Raw genomic sequence first — 18,745 nt, 5'->3', positions numbered from 1 at the left:
AGGTATTGAATAACAGTGGTGTGCTCACGTGTTCATTCATAGAGATGCCTTTTGTTGTGATTTGAGACCCTATCACTTGTAACACTAAAATATGTTCTTTAATGGCCGGTCATTAAAGATAAACATATTGCTGGAGCCACATTCTGTGAGATTGAAAGATGTAAACGTAATGTATGGGAGATTAATGAGGCATGCTGTTGTGCATAAACAAAATAATTTGTCTGAAGGCCAAAGCCAACAAATTGGCAATAGTGTAAGAGTCACACAGCATGGAAACAGGTCCTTCGGCCCAACTTGTCCATGCTGAACAAAATGCTCCATCTACGCTAGTCCCACCTGCCCGTGTATGGCCCATATCCCTTTAAACCTTTCCTATCCATGTACCTGTTCAAATGACATTTAAATGTCGTTATTGTACCTGCCTCAATGACCTCCTCTGGTATCTTGGTCCAGAAACCCACCACCCTTCGTGTGGAAAAGTTTGCTCCTCGGGTTCCTGTTAAATGTTCCCCCCTCTTGCTTAACCCCATGTCCTCTGGTTCTTGATTCCCCTACTTTGGGTAAAAGACCCTGTCCATTCACCCTATCTATTCCCCTCATGATCTCATACCCCATCTACACAATAACTTCTCATCCTCCTGTGCTCCAAGGAATAAAACCTTAGCCTGCCAAACTTCCCCTTATAGTTTCCTCTAGCCCTGGCACATCCTTGTAAATCTTCTCTGCACTCCTTGCAGCTTGACAACATGCTACCCATAGCAGGGTGATCAAAACTGAACACAATACTCTAAATGCTGCCTCACCAACGTCTTGTACAACTGTAACATAACATCCCAACTTGTATACTCAATATCCTGACTGCTGTAGACCAATGCACCAAAAGACCTGTTGACCGCCCTATCTACTTTTGACACCATTTTCAAGCAACTATGTACCTGCACGCCTAGATCTCCCTGTTCCACAACACTCCCCAGGGTCCTGCCATTCACTGTGAACTTCCTGGTTTGCTTGTAGATGGAGATGTAATCTTGCTCAATTTTACAGGCTCTAGATAAATCTGCAATGTTTTAATGTAATGATGTTAGAGTTGGTTGCTGAGGTGTACTTGTCATTATACTTTCCAGAAAAACAGCTATATTTTTCTGTGTTCCTTCCAGCCATGTCTTGAAATAGTTAGGATGATGAGGGAGGATTTGCAAACTTCAACTGCATGTGACAGGCTGAAAACTCAAACTGGGTCAAAGCCATTGCAAATAGGGGACTGACAGCAGCATTCGGTTCTCTTTGCTTATTTGTCAATCTAAGTAGCAACATGAAGCACAACGGCTGGACAGGACCAGCAATTGTTCTCTTTGTTAATTCACTGATATAAAGTTGAATTATTTTCTTCACCATACTTATGCATTGAAATCAAACTTGGTCATTTAAAGCTGTCGTTTGTAGCGAGGTAAACAAAATATCTAACATAATTTAAATTAAGGGTCAGCAGTTAGAGCTTGCACTTTTGTACGTCTTTCCATTGCACAGTATAAGCTGTGTTTGGAAGGAGAGGGGTGTGTCAACACTGTGGCACAGCTGGTGCAGATGGGAGGAAAGAGGTAGGGCTGTTAGAGATGGGAGGAGAGCAGTGTATCAGCAGAGCGACACAGCCGGTAAAGATGCTGCCCCACAGCACCGGAGACCGGCTTCAATCCTGACCTCGGGTGCCATCTGTTCTGCGTTTGCACTTTCTGCTTGTGACCGCGTGGGTTTTCTCCCAGTGCTCTGGTTTCCTACCACATCCCAAAGGTTGGTGGTTGGTAGAATAATTGGTCTCTGTGGTAGAGTCTTGAGATTGTTGAAGAGAATGTGTGGAGAATAAAGAATAGGATCAATGTAGGGTGCGTATAAAATGGGTGGTTGATGGTCGGTAGTGACTTAATGGGTCCAGAGCCCTGCCTGTTTGAGTGCTGAATCCCTCTATCTCTGACCTAAATGGACACTGAATCAAAGGCCTTCCATCCAACTCGTCAATGCCGAATAGGTTTCCCCATCAAAGTGCGTCCCATTTGTTTGCGTTTGGCCCAAGTCCCTCCAAACCTTTCCTATCCATGTATCTCTCCAAATGTATTTTAAAAGTTGTTATTTATTCACAAAATGCTGGAGTAACTCAGCAGGTCAGGCAGCATCTCAGGAGAGAAGGAATGGGTGACGTTTCGGGTCGAGACCCTTCTTCAAGTTGTTATTGTACCTCCCTCAACCAGTTCCTCTGGCAGCTTGTTCCATACACCCACCGCCCTTTGTGTGGAAAAAGTTGTCCCTCAGGTTCCTCTTAAATCTTTCCCCTCTCACCTAAACCTATAGCCTCTAGTTCGTGAAATGGAAATATTGTCAGAGGTGGCTTACGAAGCGTACTTTTATGGAAGAGTGAGTTGGAAAGGGAGGAGAGGCCTGAAGATCATTGAAACATGATGAACGGGAGGGCATTGGAATGAATCATGCGTGATCTCATGAAAGAAGGTGGAGAAAGTAAAGTGATCTTGCAGCAGAGCTTAGGAGGAAGTTAATATTGGTTTGTAATTGTCATGTGTACGAGATATTGAAATATTTTGGTGTCATTTCTATTCAAATCACACAATACATGAGTACAATTAATCAATATACAACAGGAAATGCAAAGAAAAAATATTAGTGTACACAACATTGTGTTACAACTTTGTATATTACGTTACGGAAAGGGCAGATTAAAAAGTGCAGGGGCAGCAATGAGGTAGGTTGTAAGATTGTGACCACACTCTTAATTTGTGAGAGGTCCATTCAATAGTCTGTTAACATTGGGGAAGATCGTGCCTGAGCCTGGTGGTACATGCTTTAAGCTTTTGTACCTTCTGCCTGATGGGAAAAGGGAGACGGAAGAATGACCGGGGTCCTTGTATATGTTGGCTACTTTCCTGAGGTAGAGTGCAATGAAGATGGGGTTGATGGTGGGGTCTGTGCGATAGACTCGACTAGGTTCACAACTCTACGGTTTTTTGCAGTGTAGGAAAAAAAAACCAGATGCTGGTTTAAATCGAAGGTAGAGACAAAATACTGGAGTAACTCAGCGGGTCAGGCAGCGTCTCAGGAGAGAAGGAATGGGTGACGTATCGGGTCGAGACTCTTCTTCAGGCTGATGTCAGGGGAGTGGGCAGGACAAAGATAGGATGTAGTCGGAGACAGGAAGACTAGTGGGAGAACTGGGGAGGGGGAGCGGATAGAGAGGGGAAGCAGGGACTACCTGAAGTGGGAGAAGTCAATGTTCATACCGCTGGGGTGTAAGCTGCCCAAGCAAAATATGAGGTGCTGTTCCTCCAATTTGCCTCACTCTGACAATGGAGGAGGCCCAGGACAGAAAGGTCAGATTGGGAATGGGAGGGGGAGTTGAAGTGCTGAGCCACCGGGAGATCAGGTTGGTTGAGATGGACTGAGCGGAGTCTTGCAGTCTTGGGCACAGCTGTTGCCAAACCAAGCTGTGATTCATCCCAACAGGAATATCTTTGCAGGCAAGCTGGTCTTCCTGTAGTCTTCGAGGAAGTAGTGGTGTTGGCATGCTTTCTTGGCCGTAGCACCAGGTCAAATTGCTGTGATATTTACACCAAGGAACCTGAAGCTCGCGACCATTTCCACCTCAGCAGCTTTGATGCTGACTGGGGCCTGTACACCACCTCGTTTCCTGAAGTTGCTAAATTATTATGTTCAGCGTAAAAATTTAATTCATTATTTGTTTAGTTTACTAGTTCTTCTGTTAAATGGAATCGTTTTACTTTCTCGTTGCTGTAATTTTATATCTTTTTTTAGATTTAGAGATACAGCACGGAAACAGGCCCTTCGGCCCACCGGGTCCGCGCCGCCCAGGGATCCCCGCACACTAACACTAACCTACACACACCAGGGACAATTAAAAAAAAAAAAAGTTTTTATTACATTTGCCCAGTCAATTAACCTACATACCTGTACGTCTTTGGAGTGTTGGAGGAAACCGAAGATCTCAGAGAAAACCCACGCAGGTCACGGGGAGAACGTACAAACTCCGTACAGACGGCGCCCGTAGTCAGGATCGAACCTGAGTCTCCGGCGCTGCATTCACTGTAAGGCAGCAACTCTACCGCTGCACCACTGTGCCGCCATTCTCCAAAACCTGTTCTGCAGCATGCTTTGACATAGCTATATCCACTAGGTGGTGCTGCTGAGCAGTAGATGAGATTGTTGCCTGAGGCTGATAAAGAAGTGCAGGAGGGAACTGCAGATGCTGGTTTAAGCCGAAGATAGACACAAAAAGCTGGAGTAACTCAGTGGGACAGGCAGCATCTCTGGTGAGAAGGAATTAGGACGTTTCGGGTCGACACCCTTCTTCGGACTAGCCAGGGGAAAGGGAAACGGGAGATATAGATGATGATTTAGACAGGTAAAGAACAATTAATTTGAAAGATATGCAAAAAAGTAACGATGATAAAGGGAACAGGTCATTGTTAGCTGTTTGTTCGGTGAAAACGAGAAGCTAGTGTGACTTGGGTGGGGGAGGGATGGAGAGAGAGGGAATGCCGGGGTTACTTGAAGTTAGAGAAATCAATATTCACACCACTGGGCTGTAAGCTGCCCGTGTGAAATATGACGTGTTCCTCCAATTTGCGTTTAGCCTCACTCTGACAATGGAGGAGACCTAGGACAGAAAGGTCAGTGTGGGAATGGGAAGGAGAATTAAAGTGTTTAGCAACCGGGAGATCGGGTAGGTTCAGGCGGACTGAGCTAAGGTGTTCAGCGAAATGATTGCCCAGTCTACGTTTGGTCTCGCCAATGTTTGAGTCCACATCTTGAACAATGGATACAATAGATGAGGTTGGAGGAGGGGCAAGTGAACCTCTGCCTCACCTGAAAGGACTGTCGGGGTCCCTGGACAGAGTCAAGGGAGGAGGTGTAGCGTCAGGTGTTGCATCTCCTGCGGTTGCAGGGGAATGTACCTGGGGAGGGGGTGGTTTGGGTGGGAAGGGATGAGTTAACCAGGGAGTTGCGGAGGGAACGGTCTCTGCGGAAGGCGGAACGGGGTGGAGATGGGAAAATGTGACTAGTGTTGGGATCGCGTTGGAGGTGGCGAGAATGTCGGAGGATTATGTGTTGTGTGCGACGGCTGATGGGGTGGAAGGTGAGGACTAGGAGGACTCTGTCTCTGTTGCGACTAGGGGGAGGGGGAGCAAGACTGGAGCTGAGGGGTACCGAGGAGACACGAGTGAGGGCCTCATCTATGCTGGGAGAGGGGAACCCCCGTTTTCTAAAGAATGACGACATGTCAGATGTCCTGGTATGGAACACCTCATCTTGGGCACAGATGCGGCGTAGTTGGGGGAATTAGGAGAAGGGGATAGAGCCTTTACAGGAAACAGGGTGGGACTGGGCATCAACAAATAATCCCAATGACTGAAGGGTCTCGACCCGAAACGTCATCCATTCCTTCTCTCCAGACATGCTGTCTGTCTCTCTGTGTTACTCCAGCATTTTGTGTCTTTCGTCAATCCCGATGACTTGTTGACCATGAAGAATTAAAGAAAATCAATGAACAAAGTATTAAAATATGCCGTTCACAATGCTGAAATAGCTATTTAGAGTGATTTGAGAGGTATCTCCAAAGAATCACCGTTGCAAGTGATTAATGTTTATTTGGCAGCCGTAAACTTTGAGTCAAGGAGTCACACAGCAGCGGAACGTTCTGCGTGTCCATCTCCCAGCCCCTCCTGCACATGCAATCCCCGTTCGCCTTTAATTTGTTTTGTATGACCAATACATGATAAGTAAACGAGGCCACCCACCAGAGAGTCATGGAGAGTGTGGGAATAGGCTCTTCAGCCCAACACCCACACCGCCCAACATGTCCCAACTACACATGTTTGGTCCATATCCCTCCAAACCTGTCCTATCCATGTACCTGTCTAACTGTTTCTTAAATATTGGGATAGTCCCAGCCTCAACTACCTCCTCTGGCAGCAAATCAATGTTCCCCACCAGATTCTTATGTAGATCCATATAACTCCTTGATACTCATTTACTATTGTAAACTTTTCTTTGTAGTGCCTCATTTGCAAATTACTTGGACCCTCCCAGACAGACCATGTGTTGATCAATATGATCCTTGAATTGCCTTGGTTCAGCAGATGTAGGGTTATTTACTTTGTCACTTGAAGGTCCCACCAACAAGAGCCCTGTGGAAAGTTGATTGGCAAATGCAAGCCTGTTGAAAATGCAAGCCTTACAAGCTAGGTGCAGGAAAAATGTTCCCAATGTTGGGGGAGTCCAGAACCAGGGGACACAGTCTAAGAATAAAGGGGAGGCCATTTAAAACTTAGGTGAAAAGAAACCTTTTCACCCAGCGAGTTGTGAATTTGTGGAATTCTCTGCCACAGAAGGCAGTGGAGGCCAATTCACTGGATGAATTTAAAAGAGAGTTAGTTATAACTCTAGGGGCTAGTGGAATCAAGGGATATGGGGAGAAGGCAGGCACGGGTTACTGATTGTGGATGACCAGCCATGATCACAATGAATGGTGGTGCTGGCTTGAAGGGCCAAATGGCCTCCTCCTGCACCTATTTTCTATGTTTCTCTGTGAATGGCTCACACAGTTTGTTTCCTGCTGACCGTAAAATGCGACCCAGTACGCTTTATCTGGCCATTCAGCCTCCAGTTCCTCATGCAGGTTTTTCCAGCAGCAGTTTCCAAGCCAATGGCCTTCTTGATCACTTCCCACCCGGATTGGAAGTGCAATGCCCTTTCATCACTGTCGTTCAGTATTGATGCCAGAGCTCCTTCCAGCAGCACACTGTCGGACCGCTGGCATCAGAGGATGGCAGTAGTTCCAGAGGTTGTGTCACCACCACCACCTGGGCCGCATGAATTGGGGCTGCCATGGTGGTGCAGCGGTAGAGTTGCTGCCTTACAGCGCCAGAGACCTGGGTTAGACCCCGACTACGGGTGCTGTCTACAGAGTTTGTACCTTCTCCCCGTGATCCTGGGCTTTCCCCAGGATCCCCAGTTTCCTCCCACACCCAAAGACGTACAGCTTTGTAGGTTAACTGGCTTGGTATAAATGTAAAATTGTCCCTAGTGTGTGTGGGATAGTGTGGTAGTGTGTGGGGATCACTGGTCAGCACAGACTCGGTGGGCCGAAGGGCCTGTTTCTGCGCGGTATCTCTAAATAAAAACAAATCACTGGTCAAGGGCAAAACAGAAGAGCAATAAACGCTGGCTTGCTTGCTGATACCAGGAAATTGTTTGGGGTGGTTAATTTTTTTTAGACTGTTCCAAGGATCCTTGGTTTTAGTAATGGAGTACAAATACAAGCAGTTCACTCTAAACGGTCACAAAATACTGGTTCGACCTCAGCTGCAGTACTGTGCCCTGTTGTAGGCACCACGCTTTAGAAGGAGCGGAGATTTGCTAAAATTGGGCCTGGAAAGGGACCTCCGTTGTGTATGGAAAATGGAGACACCTGGGATTGTTGTTCCCTAAACAGAAGGTTAAGGGAAAATTCAAGTGTACAAAATTCCAAAGGACTACGAGAACGAGAAAGGGTGAGCAACTAGAGGAAAATAGATTGGAGTGATTGGCAAAACAATGAGAGAGGAAAGCGGTATGTGTCTTTAAATGGAACTTTCACAACCTCTCACAAAGCACAGCGCTAGGTGCAATGAATTGCTTCTACGATACGAAAGAATATTTATCCCAGGAGGGAAATTGATCTGCCACCAGTCATTACAAATAAATAAATAAAGATTTAAAAAGTGTGGTCATTGTTGCACACAGCAAGATCCCAGAGTAGCAACATGAAGAAGGAAGATTAATGTCCCACGGCAAGTTATGACCCAGCAGTCACTGCTCAGGTGGGAGCAGATTCAAGTGAGCGGGATTTACACTAACAGGGGACGACATTGGAAGACTCGGGGTACAAGTAGTGTAGTGGAATTAGTTGGGTGAAAACGCAGCGCAGTGGAGTAAACAGACTCTGACCTGTGTGATGTGATTATCAATATTTTGCATTTATTTTGAAACAATCATTTAAAGTTTCCAAGAAAAGTTTCTGGTTCCGATTTCATTTTCAGTTTCCGATGCTTCAAAACCACCCTCGACTTTTTAAAAAACTGATTTCTCTCTCTGTCAGCACAATTGAAAATGAATAATTTAAGGATTTCAAAATTATGATTTTGTTTCCATCTTGTTAATTGTGACTTAACAGCATTGTTTTGGTCTCAATGACCAAAAGTATACTTATTAATTTGTCCCAAAGCTCTAAACGTGTTTGAAAATATTTCTGATAAGAATGATATAATTGTGTGATTGTGGCCTTCGATCAGTGGCACAGCTGGTAGAGCTGCTGCCCCACAGAGCCACAGACCCGCATTCAATCCTGATCTTGGATGCTGTCTGTGTGGGTGGGGATTGCACCTTCTCCCTGTAACTGCGTGGGTTTCCTCCCACATCCCAAAGTCGTGTGGGTTTGTAGGTTAATTGGCCTCTAGTGTGTAGGGAGCGGATGAGAAAGTGGGACAACACAGAACTAATGTGAATGGGTTATCGAAGTTTGGCATGAACTTGGTGGGCCGAAGGGCCTGTTTCCATGCTGTATCTCTAAACTAAACTATATCCGATTTGACGTCCTACGATTCATACAGATTTAAAATATGAGAATGGCTTTTTACAGGTTGATTTACATTTTTTATTGTGTGCCTCAGGATGATGGAAGAGCTGATCTAGAGGATGCCTTGACCTGTTCAGACCTGGAGAAGACTGGAGTATTACCAGGAGTTGCTACCTTATCCGACCACGGTCCCAAGGCCCTTATCCAGACCAGGGTACGAGAAAATCTTGACTTAGTAGCTAGATTAAAAGAATAATTGTTTGTGACGAGCTTTGCTGCAAGGGTCGATACTAAGGGAAGTGCGGTTGGAAATGGGTGGGGTATGTAACTGGTGACTGATACAAGAAAATGCGTGGACGGGGAGCACGTAAGCTTGTAACTGCACAAGTTCAGCGACTCTGCTGAACTAACCCTTCAAATTCACACTTGCACTGTGGGTTCTACAGTGGGTGAGCAAGTCATGATCTCGTCTGGCCACAAGCATGGTCCCGGTGGACTGGAGAGCAGCCAGTGTTGTCCCTTTGTTTAAGAAGGGAAAGGAGAGAATCCAGGGAATTATAGGCTGGTGAGCCTCACGTCAGTGGTAGGGAAGCTATTGGAGGCCATTCTTTGGTATTTGCTTGCCTTCATTAGTCAAGAAGTAGAAACAAGGAACTGCAGATGCTGCTTTACAAAACAAGACGCAAAGTGCTGGAGTAACTCAGCGGGTCAGGCAGCCTCTCTGGAGAACATGGACCGATGATGTTCTGGGTTGGGACCCTTCTTCAGATTGTGTGTGGGGGTGGGTGAAAGAAAGCTGGTTGAGAGGAGGGGGCGTGGTTGAGGGGAGACAATAGACAATAGGTGCAGGAGTAGGCCATTCGGCCCTTCGAGCTAGCACTGCAATTCACCATGATCAGTACCCCGTTCCTGCCTTCTCCCCATATCCCCTGACTCCGCTATCATTAAGAGCTCTAACTAACTCTCTCTTGAAAGCATCCAGGGAATTGACCTCCACTGCCTTCTGAGGCAGAGAATTCCACAACTGTTGTGACAAGAGATGGCAAGACTAAGTGCAAAGGTACAAAATAGCAGGGAAGTCTGATGAGGTGGGACAAAGAGGGCAGAGAGACTCCAATTAATGGATGCCTAGATGGCTGGCAGATCCATCCTGCGAGTCAGCATTTTGTCGTCTCAGGGATTGCATTGGTCTCTTCCACCAATGCTGCACGGACAGATGCACCAGAGTAATGTGGAAGAGGTCTGCTACCTTTGTTCCTTCAGTTGGTTCAGTCACTGCCGATGCTGGCAGCTCCACGACTCAGCCACTTGGTCAGTGCTAATGCTGCCAAACCACTCCATGGTCATTGAAGTCTCCCCAAGCAAGTGCATTCTGTGCCTTTGTTCATAAGGTCATAAGTGATAGGAGTAGAATTAGGCCCATCAAGTCTACTCCGCCATTCAATCATGGCGGGGAAAAAAACTGCAGATGCTGGTCTAAATCGAAGGTAGACACAAAATGCTGGAATAACTCAGCAGGTCAGGCAGCATCTAGGGAGAGAAGGAATGGGTGACGTTTCGGGTCGAGATCCTATTTCAGTCTGAAGAAGGGTCTCGACCCGAAACATCACCCATCCCATTCAATCATGGCTGATCTGTCCCTCCCTCCTAATCCCATTCTCCTGCCTACTCCCCATAATCCCTGACACCGGTACAGACACAGCATCCATAGCAGGAGAAACATCTGTAGCAAGGTTTTAAACTGGCGATCTCCCATCAGAAAGGAATTCCAAGCTTCAGCCTGGGAAGAAATCTGGCCTCGTCTATTTTTTTGATATTCCCATCTATCCCATTAAGCGTGTTAGTACAGATGTCACTTATTTCACTGCTTTCTACAGTATTCAGCAATCTGCATTTATTGATTTAACTGGCTCAGTATCTGCATTTTCATAACATTCAGCTGGCAGATTTTTATAAAGTTTATTTCTGGCCCATCAGTGGTCACAAATGTTGTTGCACCTAATGTTTTCCACGAGTGGTGAACTGCTGACTCTGGTCCATGTGTCAACGAGACAAAGCCTTTTCCAGCAGGAGGGAAATGAAAAGATAAATGGGTGATTTTGTTTTTAATTTTAGGAAGAGAGAGCTGTTCATCCAGAGAACTTGACCTGTCTGAGGAATTAATTGCCATATACAATCCATGTTAAAGTTCAATGTTTAGTTAAATGCTATGGTTCAGTCCACCACTTTGTAACCCCGTCTTCGAAAAATGCCACCAGTTTTAACTCTGTTTGATTCCAGATCTCCATAATGCCATCGCAAAGAGCAGCCCATGGATTGAGTCAGAGGCTGGAGAAGGTGTTTGTGCGGTGGATGCAGATGAACGGGAGCAGAGCCCAAAAAACACAGAGGATCAACAGGCCTTTGTCGTTTATGTAATCAATATTCAAACCAAATGTGTTTGTGGGGTTTTTTTCCTCATTTTATTTCAGATGTTTATTTACATTTTTAACTTCTTCCCTGAAGACGATTTCAAAAGTAAATTTTGGAATCTAGGTGTGGCGCATGTTTTAATGTAAATATAATTTAACAGATTCTCTATAACTATATTTAATATTTTTAAAACTGTGTCATTCTCAGGATGTGATGAGACAGCATGGTTGCCATTCCTTGCTGTTGTGAAAGATGCACAATGTATTTTACTACTGACCGACCCACCTGCTCTGTCTCTTCTGAGGGCAGGTAATGGTCGACAACATGATTGTGGGACCAGGCTGCACATTGACACTATCTTGCACCCTAATCGTAACCTCACTACCCCACCTTCAAATCATTCTTTAGCATATTAAGGGTGTGAGCATTAAGTGATATGCATCTATTTAAAGTGCCTCTCCAAAAGCAATCAAATGTAAATTGTTCTGTGTTCCCCTGCCCTTGGTGAACTGGCCAAACATTCCCCATAAATCAATATCAGTCCGAAAAAGGGTCTCGACCCGAAACGTCACCCATTCCTTCTCTCCTGAGATGCTGTCTGACCTGCTGAGTTACTCCAGCATTTTGTGAATAAATACCCATAAATCAATAACTCAGTGCCCAACTTTAGTTAAGACTTATTTCCACATTTTTAAAAAACTGAATTCAAATCCTACATTGTCTTGATGGGATTTGATCCCAAGTTTGCTGTGTTTTCAATTTGCCTTCTGTATGTCTAGTCCAATGACGTACCTGCACTACTGAACCTCTTGTAGTTTGGGGCTTGTGTTGATGAGCGACCCCACAGTGTGACCGTGAAGCTGGAGCAGACCGGCCACTCGTTTCAATATTGTGCGACCGTGACTCTCATGGCCTCTTGCTATCAATGCATAACGTTTTAGTTGCGTATCAATACAAAACTGGCAGCATAACGCCGGAGAATGCCAACCACATGCCTGAGGTTTTGGTTCCATGTGAAGTCTGTTGGGCACAGGGACTGGACGTTGTTGGAGGTCCATGTTGATTGTTGGTTATGTTTGCAACGTGGTCAATTCCAGTCTTAATGAATTCAAGTGAAGTCTATTCTTTTATTGGTCTCACGTTTGTAACTGCTTCCAAATGAAAGGACTTCAAATAGTGGACATGTTTTATTTGTGCTGATATTATGGAATTTCATGGTGGTGAGGTAACATCATGGGGGCAAGAGCAACATGTCTGGTCGGCTTTTGTGTGGATTGTTGGATGGCAGAGACTTGCTTGACTGATGTGAACATCTCCCCTGATGCGATGTGCACACAAGACGATGAATTTCCTGTGATTTTGTTATGAATGTAGATCATGATGGAGAAAATGTGATTGCAGCTGCACTGATTTTTAATATCCCACCTTGATGTCAATGCTTGAGCTACCGTTCAATTGTTTGCTACCCTCACACTGAAATATTGTTCCTGAACTAGAAATTCAATAAAGACTTTATTTTTTAACCTTTTCCATTAGTACCATTTCCGGCTGCATGACTTATCCATTTTGCTGTGAACGTATTTTTCATATATCTCGTGTAATTTACTGATGTTCATTGGAGTCTTGGTTTCAAGAATATGCATTGAATGGAGGGATATGGGTCACGCGCAGATAGGTAAGTGATGGTATTGGCATCGTGTTCAGCACAGACAGTGTGGGCTATTCTGGTACAGTACTCTGTTCTAACCTGGAGCTTTAGCCAGAATTATTAGACAGGGTTAGCCTGACAAGAATAAGAAATAAACTTGTAAGAGTAAGTAGTAAGGGCAATTGAGTGTTCAGCAAACTAGTATAGATCCCCCCCCCCCCCCGTGTGATAATAGAACTAAAACTACTTTACTTGTCTCTTCCCCCACCGCCCCCAGTGAGCCTGTATTCAGCGATGGTTACCTCCTATTAGTTTGTGCAATGTTAAACCACCACTTCCAGTGTTTAGTACATTGTTCACTTTATAGACTGTGATCTCACACTCTTTTGCACAGTCATATTTCATTCCGTGTGGAAGCTTGTTTGTGTTGGGATCAAGGAAATGATCCGGTGAAGTCGGGTTGTATTTTATATTCATAAACAGATGGTGCTCCGTACTAAATTTGTGTTAAATGTCAGTTAATGCAACTTTCACAACCTTTTTATATCTATTGAATAATATCTTCAATTTTCAAATTAGTCATTTACCTTGTTTATTTTCAATAAAGTGGAAAAATGCGCATTTTTCGGTACAACTGACCTATTACAAACGTATTGCATCCCTTTGAACTTTCTAAATCAGTTAAAATTACTCTTTTAAAAATAGAATAGTAAATGTTTTCCAAGCATGTTTGACAAAATCTCTTCTGTTACACCATGCCTAATCTCAGTGCTGGGACAAATGGTAACCGACAAAGACAACACCAAGCAAGGAATTAAGTTGCATTTGTGGTGGAAATTACATTTAAATGCGTGAAATATCTTTTAGTGAAAATGCAAAATAACACAGTTGTCTCCTTCACATAACGTAGGTGCTATAATTTTAACAATAGCGTGCATCAGGTTATTGGAAATATTTCACTGAAACAATGTCTTAAATTAAGATCGTGGAAATTTCTGGTGAATGTATGCACGGCCTAAGAAACAGCCGACAAAGGTCAAGTGTGGAGACTGCTTTAAGTCCCCCAGGAAATTCAAATATCACTTCCGGAAGATGAATTGTCATCTCTCGCACAGACTTCCTTTAAAACTAAGATCATTATGATGTACCATGCGAAATATAGTTACGCAAGAGGGCTATTGAGGGCGTGCAGCGTAGGTTTACTAGGTTAATTCCCGGAATGGCGGGACTGTCATATGTTGAAAGACTGGAGCGACTAGACTTGTATACACTGGAATTTAGAAGGATGAGAGGGGATCTTATCGAAACCATATAACCATATAACAATTACAGCATGGAAACAGGCCCGTTCGGCCCTACCAGTCCACGCCGACCACTTTCTCTGACCTAGTCTCATCTACCTGCTCTCAGACCATAACCCTCCAATCCCCTCCCATCCATATGCCTATCCAATTTACTCTTAAATAATAAAATCGAGCCTGCCTCCACCACTTCCACCGGAAGCTCATTCCACACAGCCACCACCCTCTGAGTAAAGAAGTTACCCCTCATGTTACCCCTAAACTTTTGTCCCTTAATTCTGAAGTTATGTCCTCTTGTTGGAATCTTCCTTACTCTCAAAGGGAAAAGCCTACCCACGTCAACTCTGTCCGTCGCTCTTAAAATTTTAAAAACCTCTATCAAGTCCCCCCTCAACCTTCTACGCTCCAAAGAATAAAGACCCAACCTGTTCAACCTCTCTCTGTAGCTTAAGTGCTGAAACCCAGGCAACATTCTAGTAAATCTCCTCTGCACCCTCTCCATTTTGTCGACATCCTTCCTATAATTTGGCGACCAGAACTGCACACCATACTCCAGATTCGGCCTCACCAATGCCCTGTACAATTTCAACATTACATCCCAACTTCTATATTCGATGCTCTGATTTATAAAGGCAAGCATACCAAACGCCTTCTTCACCACCCTATCCACATGAGATTCCACCTTCAGGGAACAATGCAGTTATTCCCAGATCCCTCTGTTCCACTGCATTCTTCAATTCCCTACCATTTACCCTGTACGTCCTATTTTGATTTGTCCTACCAAAATGCAGCACCTCACACTTATCAGCATTAAACTCCATCTGCCATCTTTCAGCCCACCCTTCCAAAAGGCCCAAGTCTCTCTGTAGACTTTGAAAATCTACTTCATTATTAACTACACCACCTATCTTCGTATCATCTGCATACTTACTAATCCAATTTGCCACACCATCATCCAGATCATTAATGTAAATGACAAACAACAGTGGACCCAACACAGATCCTTGGGGTACTCCACTAGACACTGGCCTCCAACCTGACATACAGTTGTCAACCATCACCCTCTGGTATCTCCCATTCAGCCATTGTTGAATCCATCTTGCAACCTCACTATTAATACCCAACGATTTAACCTTCTTAATCAACCTTCCATGTGGAACCTTGTCAAATGCCTTACTGAAGTCCATATATACAACATCCACAGCCTTGCCCTTATCAATTTCCCTGGTAACCTCTTCAAAAAATTCAAGAAGATTAGTCAAACATGACCTTCCAGGCACAAATCCATGTTGACTGTTTCTAATCGGGCCTTGTTTATCCATGTGATTATATATATTGTCCCTAAGTATCTTTTCCATTAATTTTCCCACCACAGACGTCAAACTAATAGGTCTGTCCTGTTAGTATAAGATTATTAAGGGGTTGGACACGTAAGAGGCAGGAAACATGTTCCCAATGTTGGGGGAGTCCAGAACCAGGGGCCACAGTTTAAGAATAAGGGTAGGCCATTTAGAATTGAGATGAGGAAAAGCTTTTTCAGTCAGAGAGTTGTGAATCTGTGGAATTCTCTGCCTCAGAAGGCAGTGGAGGCCAGTTCTCTGAATGCTTTCAAGAGAGAGCTAGATAGAGCTCTTAAGGATAGCGGAGTCAGGGGGTATGGGGAGAAGGCAGGAACGGGGTACTGATTGAGAATGATCAGCCATAATCACATTGAATGGCGGTGCTGGCTCGAAGGGCCGAATGGCCTCTTCCTGCACCTATTGTCTACTGTCTATTGTCTAACATCACTTCCGCAGGATGAATTGTCATCTCTCGCACAGACTTCCTTTAAAACTAAGATCATTATAATGTACCATGTGAAATATAGTTACGCAAGAGGGCTATTGAGGGCGTGCAGCGTAGGTTCACTAGGTTAATTCCCGGAATGGCGGGACTGTCATATGTTGAAAGACTGGAGTGACTAGGCTTGTGTACACTGGAATTTAGAAGGATGAGAGGGGATCTTATCGAAACGTATAAGATTATTAAGGGGTTGGACACGTAAGAGGCAGGAAACATGTTCCCAATGTTGGGGGAGTCCAGAACCAGGAGCCACAGTTTAAGAATAAGGGTAGGCCATTTAGAATTGAGATGAGGAAAAGCTTTTTCAGTCAGAGAGTTGTGAATCTGTGGAATTCTCTGCCTCAGAAGGCAGTGGAGGCCAGTTCTCTGAATGCTTTCAAGAGAGAGCTAGATAGAGCTCTTAAGGATAGCGGAGTCAGGGGGTATGGGGAGAAGGCAGGAACGGGGTACTGATTGAGGATGATCAGCCATGATCACATTGAATGGTGGTGCTGGCTCGAAGGGCCGAATGGCCTCCTCCTGCACCTATTGTCTATAAGACATTTGGGTTGTCGCCTCAAATAAAAGTAGTTTTGTTTTTCAAAACGTCTGCATCCATGGCAGGGCTTTGTTATTAAAAAGGATTTAAATTCTGCTGTGCTATAAAAACATTTGATCAAGTTCAAAGTTAGTAAGGGACCAAAAAGTGACTGTGTTCTTTCTTACACCACCTCTCTCCCCATTTAAAAATCTAAATTTGAAGAGCTGGAATAAAACTTACCAATCTAAATACATCTTATACTAAAATCTGAAATTAAATGTAACCAACTGTAGACTGGGTAATTAATGAAAATTCGATAAATCAAACCTTGCATGTTTAGTTATCATGTGTACGAAGGAACTGCAGATGCTGGTTTACACCAAAGATGGGCACAAAATGCTGGAGTAACTCAGAGGGATAGGCAGCATCTCTGGAAGAAGGAATGGGTGACGTTTTGGGTCGAGACCCTCCTTCAGATTCAAGAAGGTCTCGACCTGAAACGTCACCCATTCCTTTTCTCCAGAGATGGCTGCCTGTCCCGCTGAGTTACTCCAGCATTTAGTGCAAGAAAATAACTGCAGATGCTGGTACAAATCGAAGGTATTTATTCACAAAATGCTGGAGTAACTCAGCAGGTCAGGCAGCATCAGGAGAGAAGGAATGGGTGACGTTTCAGGTCTAGACCCTTCTTCAGACTGAAGAAGGGTCTCGACCCAAAACGTCACCCATTCCTTCTCTACTGAGATGCTGCCTGACCTGCTGAGTTACTCCAGCATTTTGTGAATAAATACCAGCATTTAGTGCCTATTTTTTATGTCTAGTTATCAGTTCAGTCCTGTAAAATTTAATTCTTAGACTTGAAACCAAATTCAATTTATAATGATCCTACAGAAAGCATATTAAATAATGTTATGTTTATATGCACATACAAATTTTATAGAAAGAGCATTGCCTTGTATCTGATTTCACAATGTACAAGACAAAAATCAGTTTCTCGTTTGCCGACAGAGGCAATATTTCACAGCCTGGACCTAAACCAGACCTTTAAATTTCCAGTCCGATCCCTCTATGGCTATCATGTAGTGCACAGTGCAATAGGAGGCAGGGGAGACAAAGTTAAACATGTTTTCTTTCCCAATGAGTAACTGTTTGTAAATTATATGAATTAAATTTGTAGCCTGCACAAGATCACGTGTCCTTTTAGTACTAAATGAGGAACAAACATGCATCTGAATGCAGTGAAGGTCAGGGGACTCGTGCCCATATGTGCTTATAAATTGGCAATAGAGTTGGGAAAGATGATAGAATAATCAGGCTGTGATAACCAATTGTAGATTTTTCATGTGTAGGAAAGAACTGATGCTGGTTTAAATTGAAGATAGACACAAAATGCGGGAGGTCAGGCAGCATCTCTGGAGAGAAGGAATGGGTGAGGTTTCGGGTCGAGACCCTTCTTCGGACTTGTGTCGGGAGGGGGCGGGACAGAGATAGAATGTAGTCGGAGGCAGTGAGACTAGGAAGGGGAGGGGATGGAGAGAAGGAAAGCAAGAGCTATCTGAAGTTATAGAAGTCAATGTTCATACCACTGGGGTGTAAGCTACCCAAGCAAAATAGGTGCTGTTTCTCCAATTTGCGCTGGGCCTCACTCTGACAATGGAGGAGGCCCGGGACAGAAAGGTCAGACTGGGAGTGGGAGGGGGAGTTGAAGTGCTCAGCCACCAGGAGATCAGGTAGGTTAACATGGACTGAGCGGAGGTGTGGAGCGAAACGATCGCCGAGCCTACGCTTGGTCTCACCGCTGTAGAGAAGTTGACACCTGGAACAGTGGATACAATAGATGAGGTTGGAGGAGGTGCAGGTGAACCTCTGCCGCACTGGGAAAGACTGTTTGGGTCTTTGGATGGAGTTGAGGGGGGAGGTAAAGGGACAGGTGTTGCATCTTCTGCGGTTGCAGGGGAAAGTACCTGGGGAGGGGGTGGTTTGGGTGGGAAGGGATGACTTGACCAGGGAGTTTCGGAGGGAATGGTCTCTGCGGAAAGCAGAAAGGGGTGGAGATGGGAAGTAGAGGGATCCTGTTGGAGCTGGCGAAAGTGTTGGAGGATTATATGCTGTATGTGACGGCTGATGGGGTGGAAGGTGAGGACAAGGGGGACTCTGTCCTTGTTACGATTGGGGGGAAGGGGGAGCAAGAGCGGAGGTGCGGGATATTGAGAGCCTCGTCTATAATGGAAGAGGTGAATCTGGTACGGAACACCTCATTCTGGGCGCAGATGTGGTGCAGAGGGAGGAATTGGGAGTAGGGGATAGAGTCTTTACAGGAAGCAGGGTGGGAAGAAGTGTAGTCTAGATAGCTATGGGAGTCAGTAGGTTTATTATTATCGTAG

The 18,745-nt window shown here is 44.7% G+C and overlaps 1 protein-coding gene across 2 annotated transcripts in view; it reads left to right on the top strand.

Moving 5' to 3' along the window:
* LOC144597566 (uncharacterized) overlaps nt 1–12,578 on the top strand; it is a 30,466-nt gene extending 17,888 nt beyond the window's left edge. For both annotated transcript variants that reach the window (XM_078407052.1, XM_078407053.1), the window contains exons 5-6: nt 8,733–8,852; nt 10,919–12,578. In XM_078407052.1, the coding sequence (XP_078263178.1) occupies nt 8,733–8,852; nt 10,919–11,056 (258 nt within the window). In that variant the 3' untranslated portion in view covers nt 11,057–12,578. The remainder of the gene's footprint in view (nt 1–8,732; nt 8,853–10,918) is intronic.
* Nucleotides 12,579–18,745: the final 6,167 nt, after the last annotated feature.

This window comes from Rhinoraja longicauda, chromosome 10 (genome assembly GCF_053455715.1).
Source record: "Rhinoraja longicauda isolate Sanriku21f chromosome 10, sRhiLon1.1, whole genome shotgun sequence".
NCBI classification, from domain to species: Eukaryota; Metazoa; Chordata; class Chondrichthyes; order Rajiformes; family Arhynchobatidae; genus Rhinoraja; species Rhinoraja longicauda.
Note: the sequence above shows the minus strand (reverse complement) of the source record. Positions and strands in the feature narration are given on the sequence as shown.